The sequence below is a fragment of the Ambystoma mexicanum genome, chromosome 9 (genome assembly GCF_040938575.1).
Source record: "Ambystoma mexicanum isolate Mex_15411 chromosome 9, UKY_AmexF1_1, whole genome shotgun sequence".
Taxonomy (NCBI): domain Eukaryota; kingdom Metazoa; phylum Chordata; class Amphibia; order Caudata; family Ambystomatidae; genus Ambystoma; species Ambystoma mexicanum.
In genome coordinates, this window is record NC_090931.1 from 249,496,001 (window position 1) to 249,514,888 (window position 18,888).

An 18,888-nucleotide genomic window follows, 5' to 3' on the forward strand; every position below is an offset into this window, starting at 1 on the left:
GAGAGGTTGCTATCATATTAGGTCCAGGGACAATTCTGATAGAGTAAGTGCACAGAAGAAAGTAAGGGGAGGAGATAGGAAAAGGTGAGAAGGGAAAGGAGGAGAGAACAGAGAGTAAGCACTCAGAGTGGAGAAGCAAGAGTGGAGAGCGAATACAATTGCAGAAGTCAGTAGTAACACATAATGTTGCAAGCCAGGATACAAGATGAAGATGGGAACAGCATGATTCAGGGCCACCATGAGTACAAGATGCAAAGGAAGTCCAGCATGAGAGTTGAGAAAGAGTGACACACTGTGAATGAATGAAGTCCATAAAAGTCAAATCCAGCATTGGCCACAAGACGGTGATGGTGAAACCAGAATGTATCAGGACAGACTCCTGCAGAAGTAGGCTGGAGCAGGGTGAGGGGGAGCAGGGTAGAAGAATCAAGCAAAACAGGCAACACCTGTGTGCGAGAAGGGGGGGCACAAGGGAACATCACAGGGGGACCAGAAGGGGTGGGTATGGCCTGTAGGGACAGAGGGGGTAACACATGTTGGTGCATGCTTACCTGCTGTCTGAGCAGGGGGTCGGGCCCTGGGTCCTCCTGGTCCAAACAGGTCCAAACAGGAATTGCCCTTTTCTTCGTGTGCCCTTCACTGCAGATGCCCGGGCGAGAGACGCCTTTGATCTAATAGTTAAGAGCAGGAAGGAAGAGGCAGGGCTAAGAAGGTGGGTGGTGCTTAGGCCAGGTGACCTAGATCCACTTGCACCTGCTCCCCATCTGCAAAGGAAAAGTGGCTGGAGGGCTCCTTAAGTAGGGAAACAGAGCGGCAAGCAGGAAGGCACCAGGTGGGCGGGGCTTGCTAAGTGGTTAAAAAGAGCGGCAAGCAGGAAGGCACCAGGTGGGCGGGGCTTGCCAGGTGGTGAAAAAGAGCAACAAGCGGGAAGGTACAAGGTGGGCGGGGCTTGCCAAGTGGTGAAAAAGAGCGGCAAGCAGGAAGGCACCAGGTGGGCGTGGCTTGCTAAGTGGTGAGAAAGAGCGGCAAGCAGGGAGGCACCAGGTGGGTGGGGCTTGCTAAGTGGTGAAAAAGAGCAGCGAGCAGGAAGGCACCAGGTAGGCAGGGCTTGCTAAGTGGTGAAAAAGAGCAGCAGGCAGGAAGCCTCCAGGTGGGCAGGGCTTAGGTCAGGTGACCTAGACCCACTTGCACCTGCTCCCCATCTGTATATTACCTCACACCAACCCTATAGCACCCTGGCTATTTTCATCCAGAGAATCATTGTGTATTGCAAAGGCGGCCTACCCAGGAATACCTATGCCATCTCTATTGTATCCTATGTATGTCATTTCTGTTCGAAATACAACTAAATAAATACAAAGAAAAACCAAGGCATGAAGCATGCATTTCCTGGGCTGTAATGAGATGTAGCTTCTGCTCTGCCCTGCATCGTTTTTTTATCGCCCAGAACACCTGAGACACTGCCCACTTCTGGCTGCTTTATTAGCACATGTTGTAATGTCCCCTTTCTATGCACATTTAATGACAGGCATTCCACCTGTCCCCTTTTCACTCCTGATGTGGGGGCAGTCCACCATACAAATATAGAGGCAGGGTTACCGCCTAGCGCCCAGTTTAGAGCTGGAGAATAAAGAGGTTTGACCTACATGTTGGGCTCCTCTGTTTTATTACATACACAGTTTAATTTATGTGTTTGATTTGCATCCACTGCTGCGGATCTAATATTGGCGACAAGGCTGAACCACAGTGCACCTCCTACTGGAAGAAATACCATTGCCTGCTGAGACCGTGCCGCCGGACTCCAACTTCCACAACGTCGTGTCGGAAACTACAGAGGTGCGCAGTGCCTGCACCGTGTGTTTTCCCCATCCCATCGGGAACCGTTCCTCGACTCCACATGGCACCGGGTGCTCCATTCAAGATACCTGCAGTGTGTCGGCAAGCCTGGCTGGCGCTACGTTCCATCTGGAGCGTTTTGCAATAGGTGTGTACCCACAGCAACAGGAGGCCCTGCCCTCCACTGGAAATGGATCACATCGGCGTGCCCAACGTTCTGGGTTCTACAAACTATTGCATCGCCATGGAGGAAATTATTTTTACTTCAAGAACAATGTGTGTTAATCATCCCATCGCAACAGAGGAAATTATGGTCATTTCGAGCACGTGTTTTCCACATTTCGTTTGGATTGCCACGGAGGAAATTACGACAACTAGTAACTACATCAAAAAGGAGAGGGCATGTGACCAGGAACGCAATGTGGTCACAGAGATATATAGACATGGTACTGTCTGCAGGAACTCTCACATGTGGCACACAACATACCAACAAAGGACAGCTTCAAGGGGAACTTTTGCTTCAATCTTCTACAGTAGAACCCTGCCATCATGTCAGACAATGAGGGTGTCAGAAGCTCTCGAAGCCCACCAGCAACCTCATCCCCTCGCAAACCCAGTGTCCAGGGAGGACATGAGTCCCTACAACATCCGGGCCATACAACCCTTTGACATCTCAGATACAAGCAGTCTGGCACCAACGTGGAGCAGGTGGCTCTAGGAACTTAATATATACATTGATGCAACAGGCGTCAGGGAAGAACGCTGCCTCAGAGTCATACTTCTGTACTTGTTAGGTCCCATTGTGAGAGACATTGTGTTTGAAATGCCGGAAAACTCGATGGACACTTTCCAAGGCATTATTGACTCTTTGAATAATTATTTCGCCCCGCTAAAAAATGTAGATTATGAACGCCACATTTTCCACACATCTACACAAGACAAAGGTGAAAGCATGGGCAATTTCACCATGAGGTTGCAGTAAAGGACAAAATATTGCGACTTCGACTGCTATTCAACAGAGGAAGCCCTAAAGTCACAAGCTATTGCAGGCTGCGAATCGCCTGATTTTAGAAAGAAATTATTGCAGAACAGCAGGACCCTTGAAGAAATATTACAACTTTCCAGAGCAGGCACTGCTCTATCCCTGCAGACTGAACCTTTAAGCAACATTAAAATCACGCAAACTGCCTCAACAGCATCCCTATGTCCTGTGCGTACAACGGAATGCAGTCAAGAACAGAAGTAATGTTACAGGTGCGGCTACAACTTCCCACACATAGGCTCATGCCCAGCCGTAGGCCACCACTGTGACAAATAAGGAGGTGAGAACCACTTCCAATCGATGTGCAAAAAACATCAAGTTCTTTGTGAAAGCTGAGAATCACGGAGACACCAGACGGCGGGAAAGTTGCTCAGGAATTTGGCAGTCCCCAGCACCCATCAGACACAGTTTGCACAGCAGAAGCAGGGAATCATCCCACAGACGCAGACGACATGAAGACAAAAGAGAAGACGCAAAGCAGTCACGGCACAAAAGCAATTCGCATAGCAGGGCAACACAGAAGAAGATAATATATTTAGAGGCCTTGCAAGGTGGCGCAATGAGTCAGATTCCTCATCATCAAGTGGTGACAGGAAAAGAGGCTAGGTACATGCCATAGGAAATGCCACAGCAACACAACATAGCCTGACTCTGCTACTACAGATCAGTGGACACAGTCGAGAATTTCTCACAGATACCAGAGCCACAGTTAATATAATCAATGAAGCGACATACAAGTCACTCAACATTAAGAAAGAATTAAAGAAGGCAGACATTGACATATATCGATATAGCAAAAAATACCCTGCTTGACTGCAATGGAATGTTTAAGGCTAAGTGTGCATACAAAGACAAGAGCTTGAGGGTCACGATATGCATAGTCAAAGGGGAAGTACCAGGAGGAAGCATCCTTAGCTTCCGATCGGCCATCCAGATGGGTCTGGTGCATGTGATGTATCAGATGATGCCAGCCTACACAACCAGTCCAAAAGAGATAATGCCAAAAAATGTTCCAGTCACTATTCAAAGATCTGGGAAAGCTAAAAGGAAAGCAAATCAAATTGCATATTAACACTCACATCAAACCCATAGCACAGCATTACCGGAGAAAACCCCCAACATCCAGAAGCACGTGGAGGACGAGATACAGTTCCTACTAAACAAGGACATCATCAAACTGGCTTTGGGACCCACCCCATGGGTGTCACCCATAGTGCGAGTCCCTAAAAAGGAAAACAATAAAAGCATTTGCACCTGTGTGGACATGAGAGCTCCCAATGTCCCAAATGAAAGAGAGCGACACATGGCGCCCGAATGACCGATATGATGCACCTGTTACATGGGGAAACATTATTTTCCGAGTTAGATTTTAATACAGGATATGATCAGCTCGAACTACATCCAGACTCTCGTTATATAAACACTTTCTCCTCACACTTAGGGCTCTTCAGAAATAAACGTTTCCATTTTGGGGTATCCTTAGCTGCAGAGATCTTTCAGAATGAGATACACCAGGTCATCAAACGTATTCCTCATTGCCTGAATTACAGCGATGACATTCTGATTTTGAGAGCGACACAAGAGGCACATGATGACACGCTGAGGAGGGTGTACATGGCACTCGAAGATGCAAATCTGACTTTAAATGCCGACAAGTGCGAGCTAAGCAAATCAACGCTCAAATGTGTTGGGCACATCTTTTCACACAGAGGCCTGCAACCAGATCTGGACAAGGTGCAAGCAGTGATAGAAGCTCCCATACCAACATCAGTATCTGCCATGAGGTAATTCTTATGCATGGCAAGGTATTTCACCTGGTACATTCAAGACTTTGCCTCAATCAGCACGCCCGTCTGTTTACTCACCCGAAAAGGGCAAGAATTTGGCTTGTCGGCCGATTGTGCAGATGCGTTTTAAGAAATTAAAAGACGCATCGCCTATGCCTCATGCATGGCCTGCTACAACCCAGAGCTAGAAGCTGAACTAACAGTTGATGCCAGCCCTGTTGGCCTTGGGCAATCCTAACACAAATAAAGCCAGGTGCGTCACCATCCTCAGCAAGACATGTAGTGGCCTATGCAACCCGTAGCCTGATCAAGTGCTCATACTTGCAACCAGAGAAAGAGAGTCTCGCTGTTGTATGGGCATGCTGGCACTACCATTTGATCCTATACGGTCGACCATTCACCATCACAGCTCCACGGGGGTATGCCCGTCTGCACTAATGTTTGGTCGCGTGGTGTGAACCACTCTCCCACATAATCCCAACAACGAGGAACCCGAAAATAGTGAAGCCAAGGCCAGAGCAAAGGATTGGGAAAGCAAACGCAAAATGAAAGAGTACGCCAATCACAGAGGGAAGGCAAGGACCAGTGACTTTCAAATATGAGACCAAGTACTAGTGCGTCAAACACAAGACTCCAAAGAAACACCTGCGTTCAAACCAGAGCCCATGACAGTGACTCACATCCATGGTAAGCGCGGGCAGTCCCATCGGCATCGTCACCAGAAGCACATCATTCTTCCGATCATTTGAAGGAGATTTAACTCATGAGAGAGAAGAGTCAACCAACTGAGAGGACTTGTCGGATGCAAACTCTGAGTTTGTGGACGGTGACATGGACACAGACAATAGTGAGAGCGATCGCAACAACAGAAGCACTCGCACCCTGTGAAGCCCATCCAGAAGGATGATTTTCAAGCCATCATGATGGACTGAAGAAATGGTTTGCTGCCCCAAGTTGTTTGTTAAACAAGGGGGAGATGTAATGTCCCCTTTCTATGCCCATTTAAATGCAGGCATTCCACCTGTCCCCTTTTCACTCCTGATGTGGGTGCAGCCCACCATACAAATATAGAGGCAGAGATATCGCCTAGCATGCAGTTTAGAGTTGGAGAATAAAGAGGTTTGACCTACGTGTCGGGCTCCTGTGTTTTATTGCATACGCAGTTTCATTTATGTGTTTGATTTGCATCCGCTGCTGCGGATCTAATACATGTGGAGTGGAACATTTACACCCCACACACTACTGCTTGATCCGTGCATGTGTGCAATGTGCACAAGCCCACCATCCTTTCAATCTCTGCCTGAGTTCCGGTGCAAGGCAGATATAGCTAGGGCTCATCAGTGGCTGAGGTTTGAAGTGCATGTGGTGGCTGCCGTGGTCGTGCACGTGGTGGCTGCGTGGTCGTGGCTCTACATCTCGCAGTAACTAGAAGACTGCTCAGTCCTACTGATCTGTACATGATCCAAGAACACAGGATATCCATGACCTGAGGTTTCAGAGGTGGATAGCGGAATGCAGGACTCCAGACACAAATGCTGAGGTGGCAGTATGTCACGCCCTATCTTCTGAAGTTGGAAGCAAAGTGAATTTCTAAGGCGTGATCTTTTATTCCAGTTTTGGGAAAGGGATGTTCAGTCTTTTTTCAGGATCCAGATGTTCTTGTTCATTTTGTAAGAGCAATTGCAGTAAATCACCAAAAGAACTCCGACTGACCATAAACACTGACCACCACGCCATCTTCTTTCACTAGCAACGTTGCACACTCGGTTCTTGCCATCACCAGTAAACCTTATGCATGGGCCCAAGACATCCAACATCAAATAAGAACAGAAGCCAATTTAGGGCCCGAAATACAGAGACGGTGTTTCCACAGTGTTTTGCATTGCTCATCAACTTCACGTGTTTTTATGTCTTTCAATTAAATGCCCAACTTATGTTTTCTCAAGCGAAATCTCTGACAACTTGACCTTTCTGTTTCCACATGCAGTATTTGTGACACAATGTCCTCCTTTTATGTTTGTCCCTAATTTTTTAATGAGCTCGATGAGAATGCGCTACCTGCAGTTGTCCATCAGTGGCGTGAAGTTCTAATTGAAGGAGCCATTGTGTGCTGTGTGTGTGTGTGTAGTGTGTGTGTGTGCACGCAGTTTAGTGTGTGTCCAGTGTAGTGTGTCGGTAGTGTGTGCAGTATAGAGAGAGAGAGAGAGAGAGAGAGAGAGAGAGAGAGAGAGAGAGAGAGTGTGTGTGTGTAACACTCATTCAAGTGTAAATCCTCATTTTGTGGCAACCTTATGTAAAAGTGTCAACACATTTCATTTTAGTTTTTGAATACGGTGATTCCATATGAGAAGAAAGGCCACCCCCCTTCCGTTGAAGATCTACAGCTGCTGACAAATCGTAAGTCCCGAATTGATTTGCAAGGTGTCATGTGGAAAACTGAATGGATTAGCCCACACGGATGCCAGGCACACTCAAGAACTTAATCTAACGTATATGTTCGTCTGAACTTATCAGAACGTTTTGTGGAGGTCATCTCTAAATATAGAATCTCAGTGCAAAAGGATAATTGACCATAAAGTTGATGGAGTTTCCGTCGTTCCAGCGTTATTGAGGTCCTGTGCCTTCTCTAGATAATCCTTTTAAAGAATAGGCCATTTGCCAAATATTGATATGGTCTGGAAGATTAATCAAATGCTGTTTGCTTTTCTTTATATTTAAGAAAGCAACACAGTCAGGGCAAGGATTGTTGCTGCACTAAGTAAAAGGTCATTTTGCAGTCCCTCTGTTCCCCAACCACTGCATGCCCTGCCCCCAATGATGCTGTCACTTAACATGCATGCAGTGCCCCTCTGTTCCCCAACCAATGTGTTCTGCCCATATGATGCCCTGCCACTTCACATGCATACAGTGCCCCTCTGTGCCCCATCCACTGTATGCCAATCCACCAATGATGCCCTGCCAGTTCACATGCATCCAGTGCCCCTCTGCTCCCCATTCACTGTATGCCAACCCACCAATGATGCCCATCCACTTCGCATGCATGCAGCGTCCCTGTGCCCTCAACCACTGCATGTCTGGCCTGTAAACATGCACTGCCACTTCCCATGCATGCAGTGCCCCTCCTTTCCCCAACCACTGCATGCCCTGCCCCCAGTGATGTTCTGCCACTTCACATGCATGCAGCCCCCCTCTGCCCTGACTCCGACGATGCCCTGCCACTTCACATGCATGCAGTGCCCCTATGTCCCCAACCAATGCGCCCTGCCTCTGACGATGCCCTGCCATGCCCCTTCACATGCATGCTTTGCCCCTCTGTTCCCCAACCAATGTGCCCTGCCCCCTATGATGCCCTGCCACTTCACATGTATGCAGCGCCCCTGTGCCCTCAACCACTGCCTGTCCGGCTTTGAATCATGTTCTGCCACTTCCAATGCATGCAGTGCCCTTGCTTTCCCCAACCACTGCATGCCCTACCCCAATTATGCTGTCACTTCACATGCATGCAGTGCCCCTCTGCTCCGCAACCAATATGCCCTGCCTCCGATGATGCCCTGCCACTTCACATGCATGCAGTGCCCCTCTGTTTCTCAACCACCGGGTGCCTTGCCTCCATGATGCCATCCACTTCACATACATGCAGCGCCTCTCACATGCGGTGTGAATGACCTCCAGCTTTCACGTTATCCCTAGTGTTTTATTTTTCAGAAAACATTTCTACACTTCAAGAACACATTTTACAGGACCACCTATAAACACAGACCTCCCTCTTCGCCCACCCTCCCCCTCCTTGCCCTGGGTCCAGCGAGCAACAACAATACACTTAGAATGTCTTCCAGAGCAGGTCCCCTATACATAAAGCAGATCGACATAACAATATTCATGCAGTCCATGTTACTACTGTTATTGTTCACTTCCAATTTGAAATATGAGGGGACAAATTCCTAACGATTGTTATTGTTTTTCCTATACGCTTTCTTTCTTTGATCTGTTTTCTTTTGCCAGTGTCAATCATATACGGGACCCCACATTCATAAATAAAATAGGTTAAGTGCCCTTAAACGTTGGGGGCAATTTACAATTTGAGAATCACCGAAGATAAAAGTTAGTAGCAGACCCCATTTGTTAGTGAAGAAGACTTCGTCATTAATCAAATTTGTGGATAGTTTATCAAAAGCAAATACGTTCCAAAGATTGTGCCACCACAAATTGATCTGCAGAATATCAGGCTACCTCCAACTTGACCCAATGACCAACTTGTCTGCTAACAGCATTGTCATTGCTATCCTCCCCTTGCAGGAAAACAGGATAACCCCTTTTGATGGGAATGCCCAGGAGTACTACTCCAGGGCCAAAGAGAAAGGATTGTTAAAACACTTGTGACATATAGGACAACACTTCTACCAGAACGGCTTGATTCTTGGACAATCCCACCCGATGTGCATAAGTGTCCCTTTTATTCAAGAGCCCCTCCATCACTCTCGGGTTCATCTTCTTCAAGCTATTCCGAGTCAAATACAGTCTCATACATGTCTCATAAGCGACTTCTTTGTATTGGACTGATGGAGAGGAGGTTTTTGCTCTCAGCCAACTCCTTTTGATCCACATTCTGAAAAACGTTCCCCCAAGTCTGTCTCCTAAACCCTCTTATATAACCACCTAATATTCTCTGTCAAATGTGGTAAATACTGGATATTAATCATTTAGATGATTCTGATAATAGGATGCATTTTTCAAACTGTATTAAAGGTCTTGTGGCTGCTTCTCTAATTTGTTTGCCCATCAACCAATGTCTTATCTGTCAATATTGGTAGTGATCCTGCTTTGTCAGCCTGAATTCTTGTTAACAATTATTGAATGATTCTATGTAACCATTTTTAAATACATCTGAAATGCATCATCCTCTGTTTTCTCTCCATGCAAGAAAGGAATTAGGGTAGTCCATTTGGCGAAAACTGACAATTATCATGAATTGGAGTGATTAGTGTGGGTAACGTGGAAAGGCCTAACGGGACTGCCAAACTATCCCACGTTAGCCCTGGAAACTGGATTGAGATAAAGTACTAGATTATATGGCTAGCCAGATGGCCCTCCATGAAGTAACACCACATACTGCTATGTCTCTACTCCACAAATGTCTAGATACATCGTCCTGACACCACTCTTCTAAGATTCATAGTGTGCTGCATCTTTATATCTGGGCATTGTCTAGGAGTGAACCAAGTATCCTTCTTGACATTCTGGCCTTCCTCCCTTTCCATATTGGGTGATGTCTTTCTCTAGTTTTTTTGTAATTACACTCTAGGGACAAAAGGACAGGTAATGCTTGGAAGTGATACAGGAAGCGTGGCAAAACATTCATCTTGAAATTATTGATTCTCCTAAACCATGAGATAGTGAGTGTCTGCAACACAGCCATGTTCTTCCTGATCTGGGTCATTACATTGGGATAATTAATCTCATACAGCTTCTCAATCTCTGATGATAGATTTGCCCTTAGAGATCGAATGTGTGATGCAGTCAGTCTGAAGGAGCAAACATCCTTCAGGTTAGTTACCATTTCAGGCCTTATGTATAAGCTCAAGATTTCAATTTGTTTTAATTGACATAGAAGCCCCTCAGACAGACACAGTTCCTTCAGCACAGCTTCTATTGAGGAGCATGGGTTTCTAAGGGAAACCAGAATATTGCCAGCGATCATGGCGACTTTATATTCAGTTTTACTTAAGTATATTTCCGATATGTACAGGTCTGCTCATATTCTTCTTGCAAATGGCTCCATTGCTATTGTGAAGAGCAGGGCTCATAAAGGACAACCTGTACTGGAAGGATCTTGAAAGCTCTCCATTTACCTCAACCCTGGATGTAGGTTCAGCATAGATAGCAGTGACCCATTTAATAAAGTTGCTACCAAGCACGGATGCCTTAGGTACCACCTTTAGGTAATTCCAATTGAATCTGTCAACGATTTTTCCAGTGGCGACCGGTGCCAATAACAGTCTATGATCTTTTGAGAATGTTTTGGATTTGACTATCAAAAGGACTATTTTCCTTATCTTATCGAAGTATTGACAACCTATTATAAAGCCTGCGTTGTCCACTTGCATAAGGTTGGGCACGAGAGCTTTCAATCTCCCTGCGAGAATATTGCCAAAACATTTATCATCAAGGTTGAAAAGGGTGAAAGGCCTATAAAACCTGCATAGTTCTGTGTCCATTTTGGGTATTACACTTGTGATCGCTTCATTCATGGTCGGCATTATCTTGCCAGAAGTCAGGAAATAATTAAACACGGCTGCCATCGTTTTTAAGAGTTCCTTGCAAAGTTTTTCATAAATGTAAACAGTTAAGCCATCTGGTCCAGCCGCTTTATTAATCTTAAATGACTTTGTGGCTAATATAATTTCTTCCATTGTTATTTGTTTGTCTAGATACTCTTCTGTTTCTCATTGATTTGACACATAGATGCCTTCAGTATATATTGAAGATATTCTGGTTCATTTTCTGTTTCGGCAGTAAACGTCTGCTAAAGTTCATGGAAAATATCTAATTTATCCTTCCAATCATAAACCAACACCCCTTTTTCTTTCTTAAGAATTCCTTCTAATATAGGATTTATTCTTTTTTGTCTTAATGGCGTGGGCTAGACATTCATCCGATTTATTCACTTTTTCATATGTGCATTTTAGATTCAATGACACATGTTCTGCCCTGTTACAAGCCAATGGCCCTCATTACGACCCTGGCGGAATCCGCGGTGCTAAATGCACCGCGGAGCATGGCGGAAAGCCGCCGATAGCGCCATGGGGGTTGGCGGATTTACCACCCCATGCCGACCTTGGCGGAGCGGTAAATCCCCAATCCCCATTTTACCCTTCCCCATTCCCATTCTTGCCCCATAGGGTATAATGGGAGTGGGGAAGGAGTTAATTACGCCGCTGTAAAGTACGGCGGCGTAATTAACAACGAGGTCCCTTAGCGCCATGGTTTTCTCCGCCCGGTAAAACCAGGCGGAGAAAACCTCCATGGCGCTAAGGGAACTCGTAGTACGGCGGACGGGTCCGCCGCGATTAGCGCTGGCGGAAACCCACTCCGCCAGGGTCCTAATGAGGGCCAGTGGCCCTCATTAGGACCCTGGCGGAATCCGCGGTGCTAAATGCACCGCGGAGCATGGCGGAAAGCCGCCGATAGCGCCATGGGGGTTGGCGGATTTACCACCCCATGCCGACCTTGGCGGAGCGGTAAATCCCCAATCCCCATTTTACCCTTCCCCATTCTTGCCCCATAGGGTATAATGGGAGTGGGGAAGGAGTTAATTACGCCGCCGTAAAGTACGGCGGCGTAATTAACAACGAGGTCCCTTAGCGCCATGGTTTTCTCCGCCCGGTAAAACCAGGCGGAGAAAACCTCCATGGCGCTAAGGGAACTCGTAGTACGGCGGACGGGTCCGCCGCGATTAGCGCTGGCGGAAACCCACTCCGCCAGGGTCCTAATGAGGGCCAATGTATTTAGCTGCCCTCTTATGGTTTTCATTTTCATAAGTATTTTATTTGAACCATTGTTCTTATATTGTGTTTCCAGCAATCTTATTTCTACCAGCAACTTTTGGTCTTCTGTCTTTCTAACTCCAGCTAAGTGTGAAAGCATCCCAAGTAGCATTAAAGGATGTGTCTTATTGTGGAGTATCAGTAAATTATTCCACAATCTTATACTTCTCTACAGACAATTGAAACTCTGAGTAAATGTCCTGGAAGTGGCCATGTTCTGAGTGTGTAAGTTTGGTGTTTTAGGGACAATTTTAAGCATACAGCGGAACGGTCTGAGATTGTAGTATCGCCTATAGCCACTTCTGAAGTATCTCCTAGAAGAAAACTTGAAGAAAAAGGTAATCTATTCTGTAAATATTGTATGTACATGTGAGAAGAACAAGAAGTCCTTTTTGGTTTTAAGAAAAGTTCTCTAGTTATCGACCACCTCCGGATTTGTGAGTTCTGGTTTTAGTTTGTCTGAGGCAGAGAGCTATAAGAGGGTGGACCTCTTGAGTGGTACAAATTTGTATCCACTATGACATTCAAGTCCCCTCTTAACAACATTTCTCCTTTTGCAAGACGGTATGATATCCAAGAGAAACTCTAATTGTTTGCAGTTAGGAGTGTAAATAGATGCTATTGTGAGAGCTCTCTGACCAACCTTACTGGTTACTATTGCATTCCTGCCACTGGGAGCGAATGATGCATTAGTTATTACCTCTAAGAGGAGTTGTTTTCTGCAAAGAATAGCTACTCCTGCTTTTTTGTATGGGCTGAGGCAAGGAAATATAGGGAAATGTTCTATTTTGCAGCCTAAACTTTCTTTACTTAAGAGATGAGTTTCTTGGATAAGGGCTAGGTCTGCACCCATGTCTTTAAGAAGGTGGGAAGTTTGGGTTATTTATATTGGGGTGAAATGAAACCAGTAATTTTCAAAGATATCTTAATCATCTTTGAGGACATGAATAATTGCATATCTCTCAGTTCTTTCACCACAATTAAGTTCATTTCCATACACCATGGTCTTATTTTCATCCCTGCCCTTCTACCCTCAAATATTATACAAATATGAAAACCTGTGGCACTAAAATGACCCCAGTGTACTTTGGTGGATCACTTCCGGGACACCCTAAGTGGGTTTTTCAAGCTTCAGAAGCCAAACTAAGAATGAAGGCACGTAGAGACAAATCCCAGGAATATTTTTTTTAAACCTTAAATCTTTTGAAACCTAATGTTTTAGTGACCGAATATGTCTAACAAAACGGATAGAACAGTCATTGGGGGTCATTACGACCCTGGCGCTAAGGGGTTAACAACGCCGTAAAAGGCTGCGGCGCCGTTAACCCCTTAGCGCCTAATTACGAGGTCCCTTTGCTGGACCCGACCGGAACGGCTGGTCTGGACCAGCCTTTAAAGTAGGGACCCGCAAATGGACCTTCGAGATAATTATGGTACCGCAATTTGCGGTACCGTAATTACCACCTTCCCCAGTCCCATTGAGCCCTATGGGGCAAAAATGGGAATGTGGAAGGGCCAATGTTCAAATGGGAATTATCGCCCCGCCAACCTTGAACATTGCCGGACTCGTTACAACACCGGCAGCAACCATGGTGCTAATAGCGCTATGGGTTACTGCCAGTGTTGTAATGAGGGCCCTTGTGTCTTTTCACCAACACTAATTTTAAGATGGTTCTATGGCTAGCTTGCATCTAGCGAAAAAACAAAACACTCATTTCTAATTAGTTCTGTGGGTAACTTGCATATAGCAACACCTAATTATTCACATTATCTTGTTTTGCAGTTTGAGAGCATTAATAAGTAACATCCTTTCTCATCTCTTTCAAGGTTGAACCTTTTACAATATCAAATATGCACCCACATCAACTCTAACCTCTGGTGTCAGTGCCATAACGCAATGGTGCTTGCAATCTCAGCCTTTTCACTGTTCATCCGAATACCCCCTTTTTCAACTGTTTAAAGGGGTAGTTCACTCAAATGTTTTATTGTTTAAAAAGATTGCCTATGGTCAAAAATATATATACAACATATTTTTACAAACATTCCTATGTAAAATATTTGGCAAATGAGCCTCAAAGTCAGCATTTTTAATCACCAGGAGGCATCAATTTTGTGAAATGAACAAGGCTCCTGTGTTCATGTTAACCCTGTTCACACTGCTGTAATCAAGCAGAAGCCCCCTACTCTGCTCTCTGGCAGCAATAAGCAAAAGCTTCCAGTAGGGGGATTTTGCTTGATTACTGCTGCGTGAAAAGTGTTAACATGAAAACAGGAGGCTTGTTCATTTCACAAAATGGATGCCTCCTAGTCGGGACTTTGAGCATCATTTGTGAAGAAACATTTATATAGGAACTTTTTGTAAATAATATGTATATATATATATATATATTTTCATGGGCGATCTTTTTAAACAATAACTTTTTTGATGGTACTACCACTTTAATCACTTAGACACCCCGGTCACTCCCACCCCCTTTTTTCCTTGATTACCACCTTCCCAGCAACTTCTTGTCTCCCACCTACCATCTCCCTTGTACCACAATAGCACTTACCGGATATTCACTTTCAGACCCAATAACACTTTTACATCTCGAGTAAACTGCACTTCCTTTCATTTCAATCTACTCACAGCTCCCTCCTCTCTATCTCCTTAGCAATTCTGGAACATACTTTCTTGTACTTTGAAAGTATTTGCTTACTAACCCTAATTAAATGTCAATGGTCTGTACATGCTTTTAGATCCTGGCTGCAACCTGATGACGTTGGTGCCTTGAAACTCTTGTGTGATCTGTCACCTGTATATAAGACACCAATAACAAACACAAATAACAACAACATAAAGTAACCCAACAGATTTTAGGTTTAGTGGTTCATCAAACAGGAAAATACATTAGCTCTTCCTACAATTTTGGAAAATGTAGAATTTGGAAAATGGAGGCACATTAAACTATTATAGTAAATGACCAAGGTAAAGGGGCTACAGACTTGGTTAGGCCCCATTAGGGGTACGCGATGAGGTAGTGAGAAGATGCATTTTAGGATTAGATGTTAACAAAGCAGCAATATACAACAAAATAACAAAGAACACAGACAACAGGTATACAAATAGGAATACAAAATAGCAGGTAGCCAAGCACTATTATAATACATGTGAAACATTAACATTACCTCTCGTTAGTGGGCAGAGATCATTGGAATATAACCAGAAATAGTCATTAGTATGCAGGCATGTATTATAAGGGATTTAAAACATGAACAATACCTCTCGTTAGTGGGCAGAAACTATTGGAATATAACCAGAAATATGCAATTGTACGCAGCCACTTACTCTAAGGGATGTCAAATATTAACAATATCTCTCATTAGTGGGCACAGAGCATTGGAATATAACAGAACTATTCAATAGTATGCAGATATGTATTACAAGGGATGTGAAACTTTAATAACATCTATTGTTTGTGGTCAGAGACTTTTGGAATATAACAAGAAATATTCAATAGAATGCAGGCATTTACTGTAATGGATGTGATAAATTAACTATTCCTTTTGTTATTGGGTGGAGACTATTGGAATATAACCAGAAATATTCAATAGTATGCAGGCATGTACTATAAGGGATGTGACACATTAAGAATATCTCTCGTTAGTGAGCACAGACCATTGGAATATTACCAGACATAAACAGTGGCATGTAGTCATTTATAGTGGGATCTACGTAGGGTCGCTGGGGAAGAATGATTGCACAGGGAATCTTGGGAACTCCTTCAAGGGAACCTTGGCTATGGTTATAGTTTGTATATCAGCTGGGGAGCCGGAGTCCCAATGGTCTGGAGCCCGGAGGGAGATGGAGCAGAAGCAGAAGGTAACATTTTCTTTCTCACCATCTGAATAAACATCACCTAATTAGTTTCACTGTTATTCCCTAAAACAAAATAATTTCCAGTGTTTACCCCATACATTTCCAGGCCCCCACAATCCATATTAAATTAAATTAAGTTAATTAACTCTCATCTACCACCGTCATGCTGGCGACGGTGGCTCTAATGCCAGGTGTCTCCTGACCATTATTGAGTACACTGTCCTTAAAATATTATTTGGTATTATCGGGAATGGAATTATAAATATCCTGTTTCTGCTGTTCCTACGACCTAAGCCACACTAAAGTAACTCTACACTGAACTCCAATGGATTCTTGAGCAAGAGAGTGACACTTGGCACATGTCATAGGAGTGCTCCCTCTTAGGGTTGGAGGCTAAGGAGACAGATGGGATCAATAAGGGTTTACTCTTGCATCTGGGATCAGCTTTCACATGGTCACCAGACCCTCAAACCGCGCGTTTAACAAATGTTTTTTGGAATGGGGGTTCCTGGGAACTACTCTCTGGTTTGGCTCCAGAGGAGTCACTAGGCCTATTGAATTTATGGAGTGTCTTGTGTTTGTTACTTTTCTGGGCCTCTGTGGATGGGGGAATTGTGGAATGTTCTTCCCTTTCCTTCTTGTGCTTCTTCTCCTCCTTCTTTTTGTGAGGAGCCCCAGAGTCCTTGTGGGTAGCCCTGTTGGCCCCCACAAGTCAGCAGCAAGTGCCAACGTCTGGGGGTATATCTCTTTTGAATCAGCCAGGTGCTGTCTCAGTTCTGGGGAACAGGAATCAAAAATGATTTCTAGCATGACAAGACTCCTCATGCCAACAAATGTTCTCACTTTATGGCCTTCAATCCACCCATCAGGGACTAAAATACACAGGTTGCCCATGTTGCATCCTCCCTTTTCTTATGGCCCTAAACCTTTTTAGATATTGTGAAGGAGTCTTCCCATATATAGCTATGAGAGCTTGCTTGGCCAAGCTACCGTCCATTCTATGAGCAACATCCTTCTCCAGAAGCACATCAGAGCCATTCTGGGATAAGCCTAGAAAGAACCCATGGTACAAGTGCACTATCACTCACTTCTTGCATTTCACAAGCAAATTCCAATGCTTTCAACCAATCATTTAATAATTCTTTACATAATAAGAACTCACCAAATCCTTAGGTAATTTAGGCTTGGGAATCCTGGAAGCATCAGCCAGAGGATACCATGAGGAGGATGAAGAGTTACTGAGAAACATCCTTCTCATTACTAACTTGTGTTGCATTTCTTTCTCTCCATGAGGCCATGAGAAACATCCTTTTCTCTGAGCTCTAGTTTTCTATGTTCCAGTTTCAAATTAATTTCCATGATCTTTGCATTTTGTTACTCAATTGCCAAAAGTACTTCAGTCTGTAAGGTGTAGGGGAATTCCGGCATGGGGGCCTCAGCACGAGAGGTGCCCTGTGCAATCCAAGGTCATCCTCCAATTCAAAATCATCCCCTAAGTTTCAACTCAAATCACAGTCTGCTTAATCCTCCTCTCTCAGATCAATATCAATAGGATATTTAGGCGATGCTGCTCTACTTTGGGACTTTTGGAAGTCCATTAGAGTTTGAATCACTTCTGGTTTGTTTCCTTTACAACTAAGTCCTCCTTCCATTCACAATTCTTTAAGTTTGTCTACTTTGAGGGCGGCAAGGGCCTCCTGCTTGTACATATCCATACTGTAGCACACTTTTCTCACAGCCAGAACTCTTGAAAAACAGACCTACTAGCTGGTTTCCTTTAACACTGGTTGTCTCAAACTCAGTGTATCTCAAACTACACAGTATCCCACTGCTGTAACACCACTTGTTAGGGAGTTTTACTAAAGTCCACCTGTGGTAGGACTGTAGTAGATTCACAGTTGGGGGTTCAGGGCTCCAGCTCTTAGTATAAATCTGAAATACACAAGTATGTTGGTAGCAATGGCTGAGCAGCCAGGCTTAATCTAGGAGGGAAAAGGGCTGTAGTTCAGTGCAAAGAACTTTGAGCACACTTTTAGTCAACGAAACACTTACATACTGTACTTATTATTATATTAATATTATTATAATTATTTATTGTGCGCAACCAAAAGTGGCCCGGAAGCATACGGGCGCAGATTGTGAAGACAGGGATGATCCTATGCAGCACAGAAATTAGTGCCTAGTTATCTGAAAAGGTGAGTCTTGAGTTTGTTTTTAAATTCTGTGGGAGTCCCACTGTTTCTTATGTTAGATGGAAGGGCATTCCGTGTTATCAGTGCACTGGACCAACACGCTCCTTTTCTCACAAGTTCTGATGAAGTTTTAGGTACCTGAAAGTTCCTATCTGCATTTAAGTGGAGTGAGTGGTTTGTTTGTTTGGGTTTTAGCCTATTAGTAATGTAAGGAGGCACATTAAACTTCACTCTTTGTTCAATCGGTAGCCAATGTAACATCCTTCTTACATCAGAAACGTGGGCATATTTCTTTAATCCCATAAGAGCTCTTATGGAGCTGTTCTGAACTACTTGGAGTTTATTCAATTCGGTTTTATTTATACCGATAAGCAGGCAGCCACAGTAATCCAATTTAGAGGATACAATGGCTCTGGCGATAGTTTTGCATCCTGCTTGTGATAGGAATGGTCTTATATGTGTCAAGAGGCAGATGTAATACGCAGACAACGACACAAGGTTGTTTACATGATCTGACATACTAAGTGATTGATCGAAGGTAATACCAAGGATTTTGATGTTTTCCTTAACTTGAATCGCATGGTTGTCAATGCAAAAGGTTTGATAGTCCAGTGACAGTTTACTAACC

General features: G+C 44.4%; 1 protein-coding gene across 2 annotated transcripts in view; it reads left to right on the top strand.

Moving 5' to 3' along the window:
• Nucleotides 1-18,888, top strand: part of FEZ1 (fasciculation and elongation protein zeta 1) — a 341,418-nt gene that overhangs the window by 305,230 nt on the left and 17,300 nt on the right. For both annotated transcript variants that reach the window (XM_069614549.1, XM_069614550.1), the window contains one exon: nucleotides 6,987-7,062. In XM_069614549.1, the coding sequence (XP_069470650.1) occupies nucleotides 6,987-7,062 (76 nt within the window). The remainder of the gene's footprint in view (nucleotides 1-6,986; nucleotides 7,063-18,888) is intronic.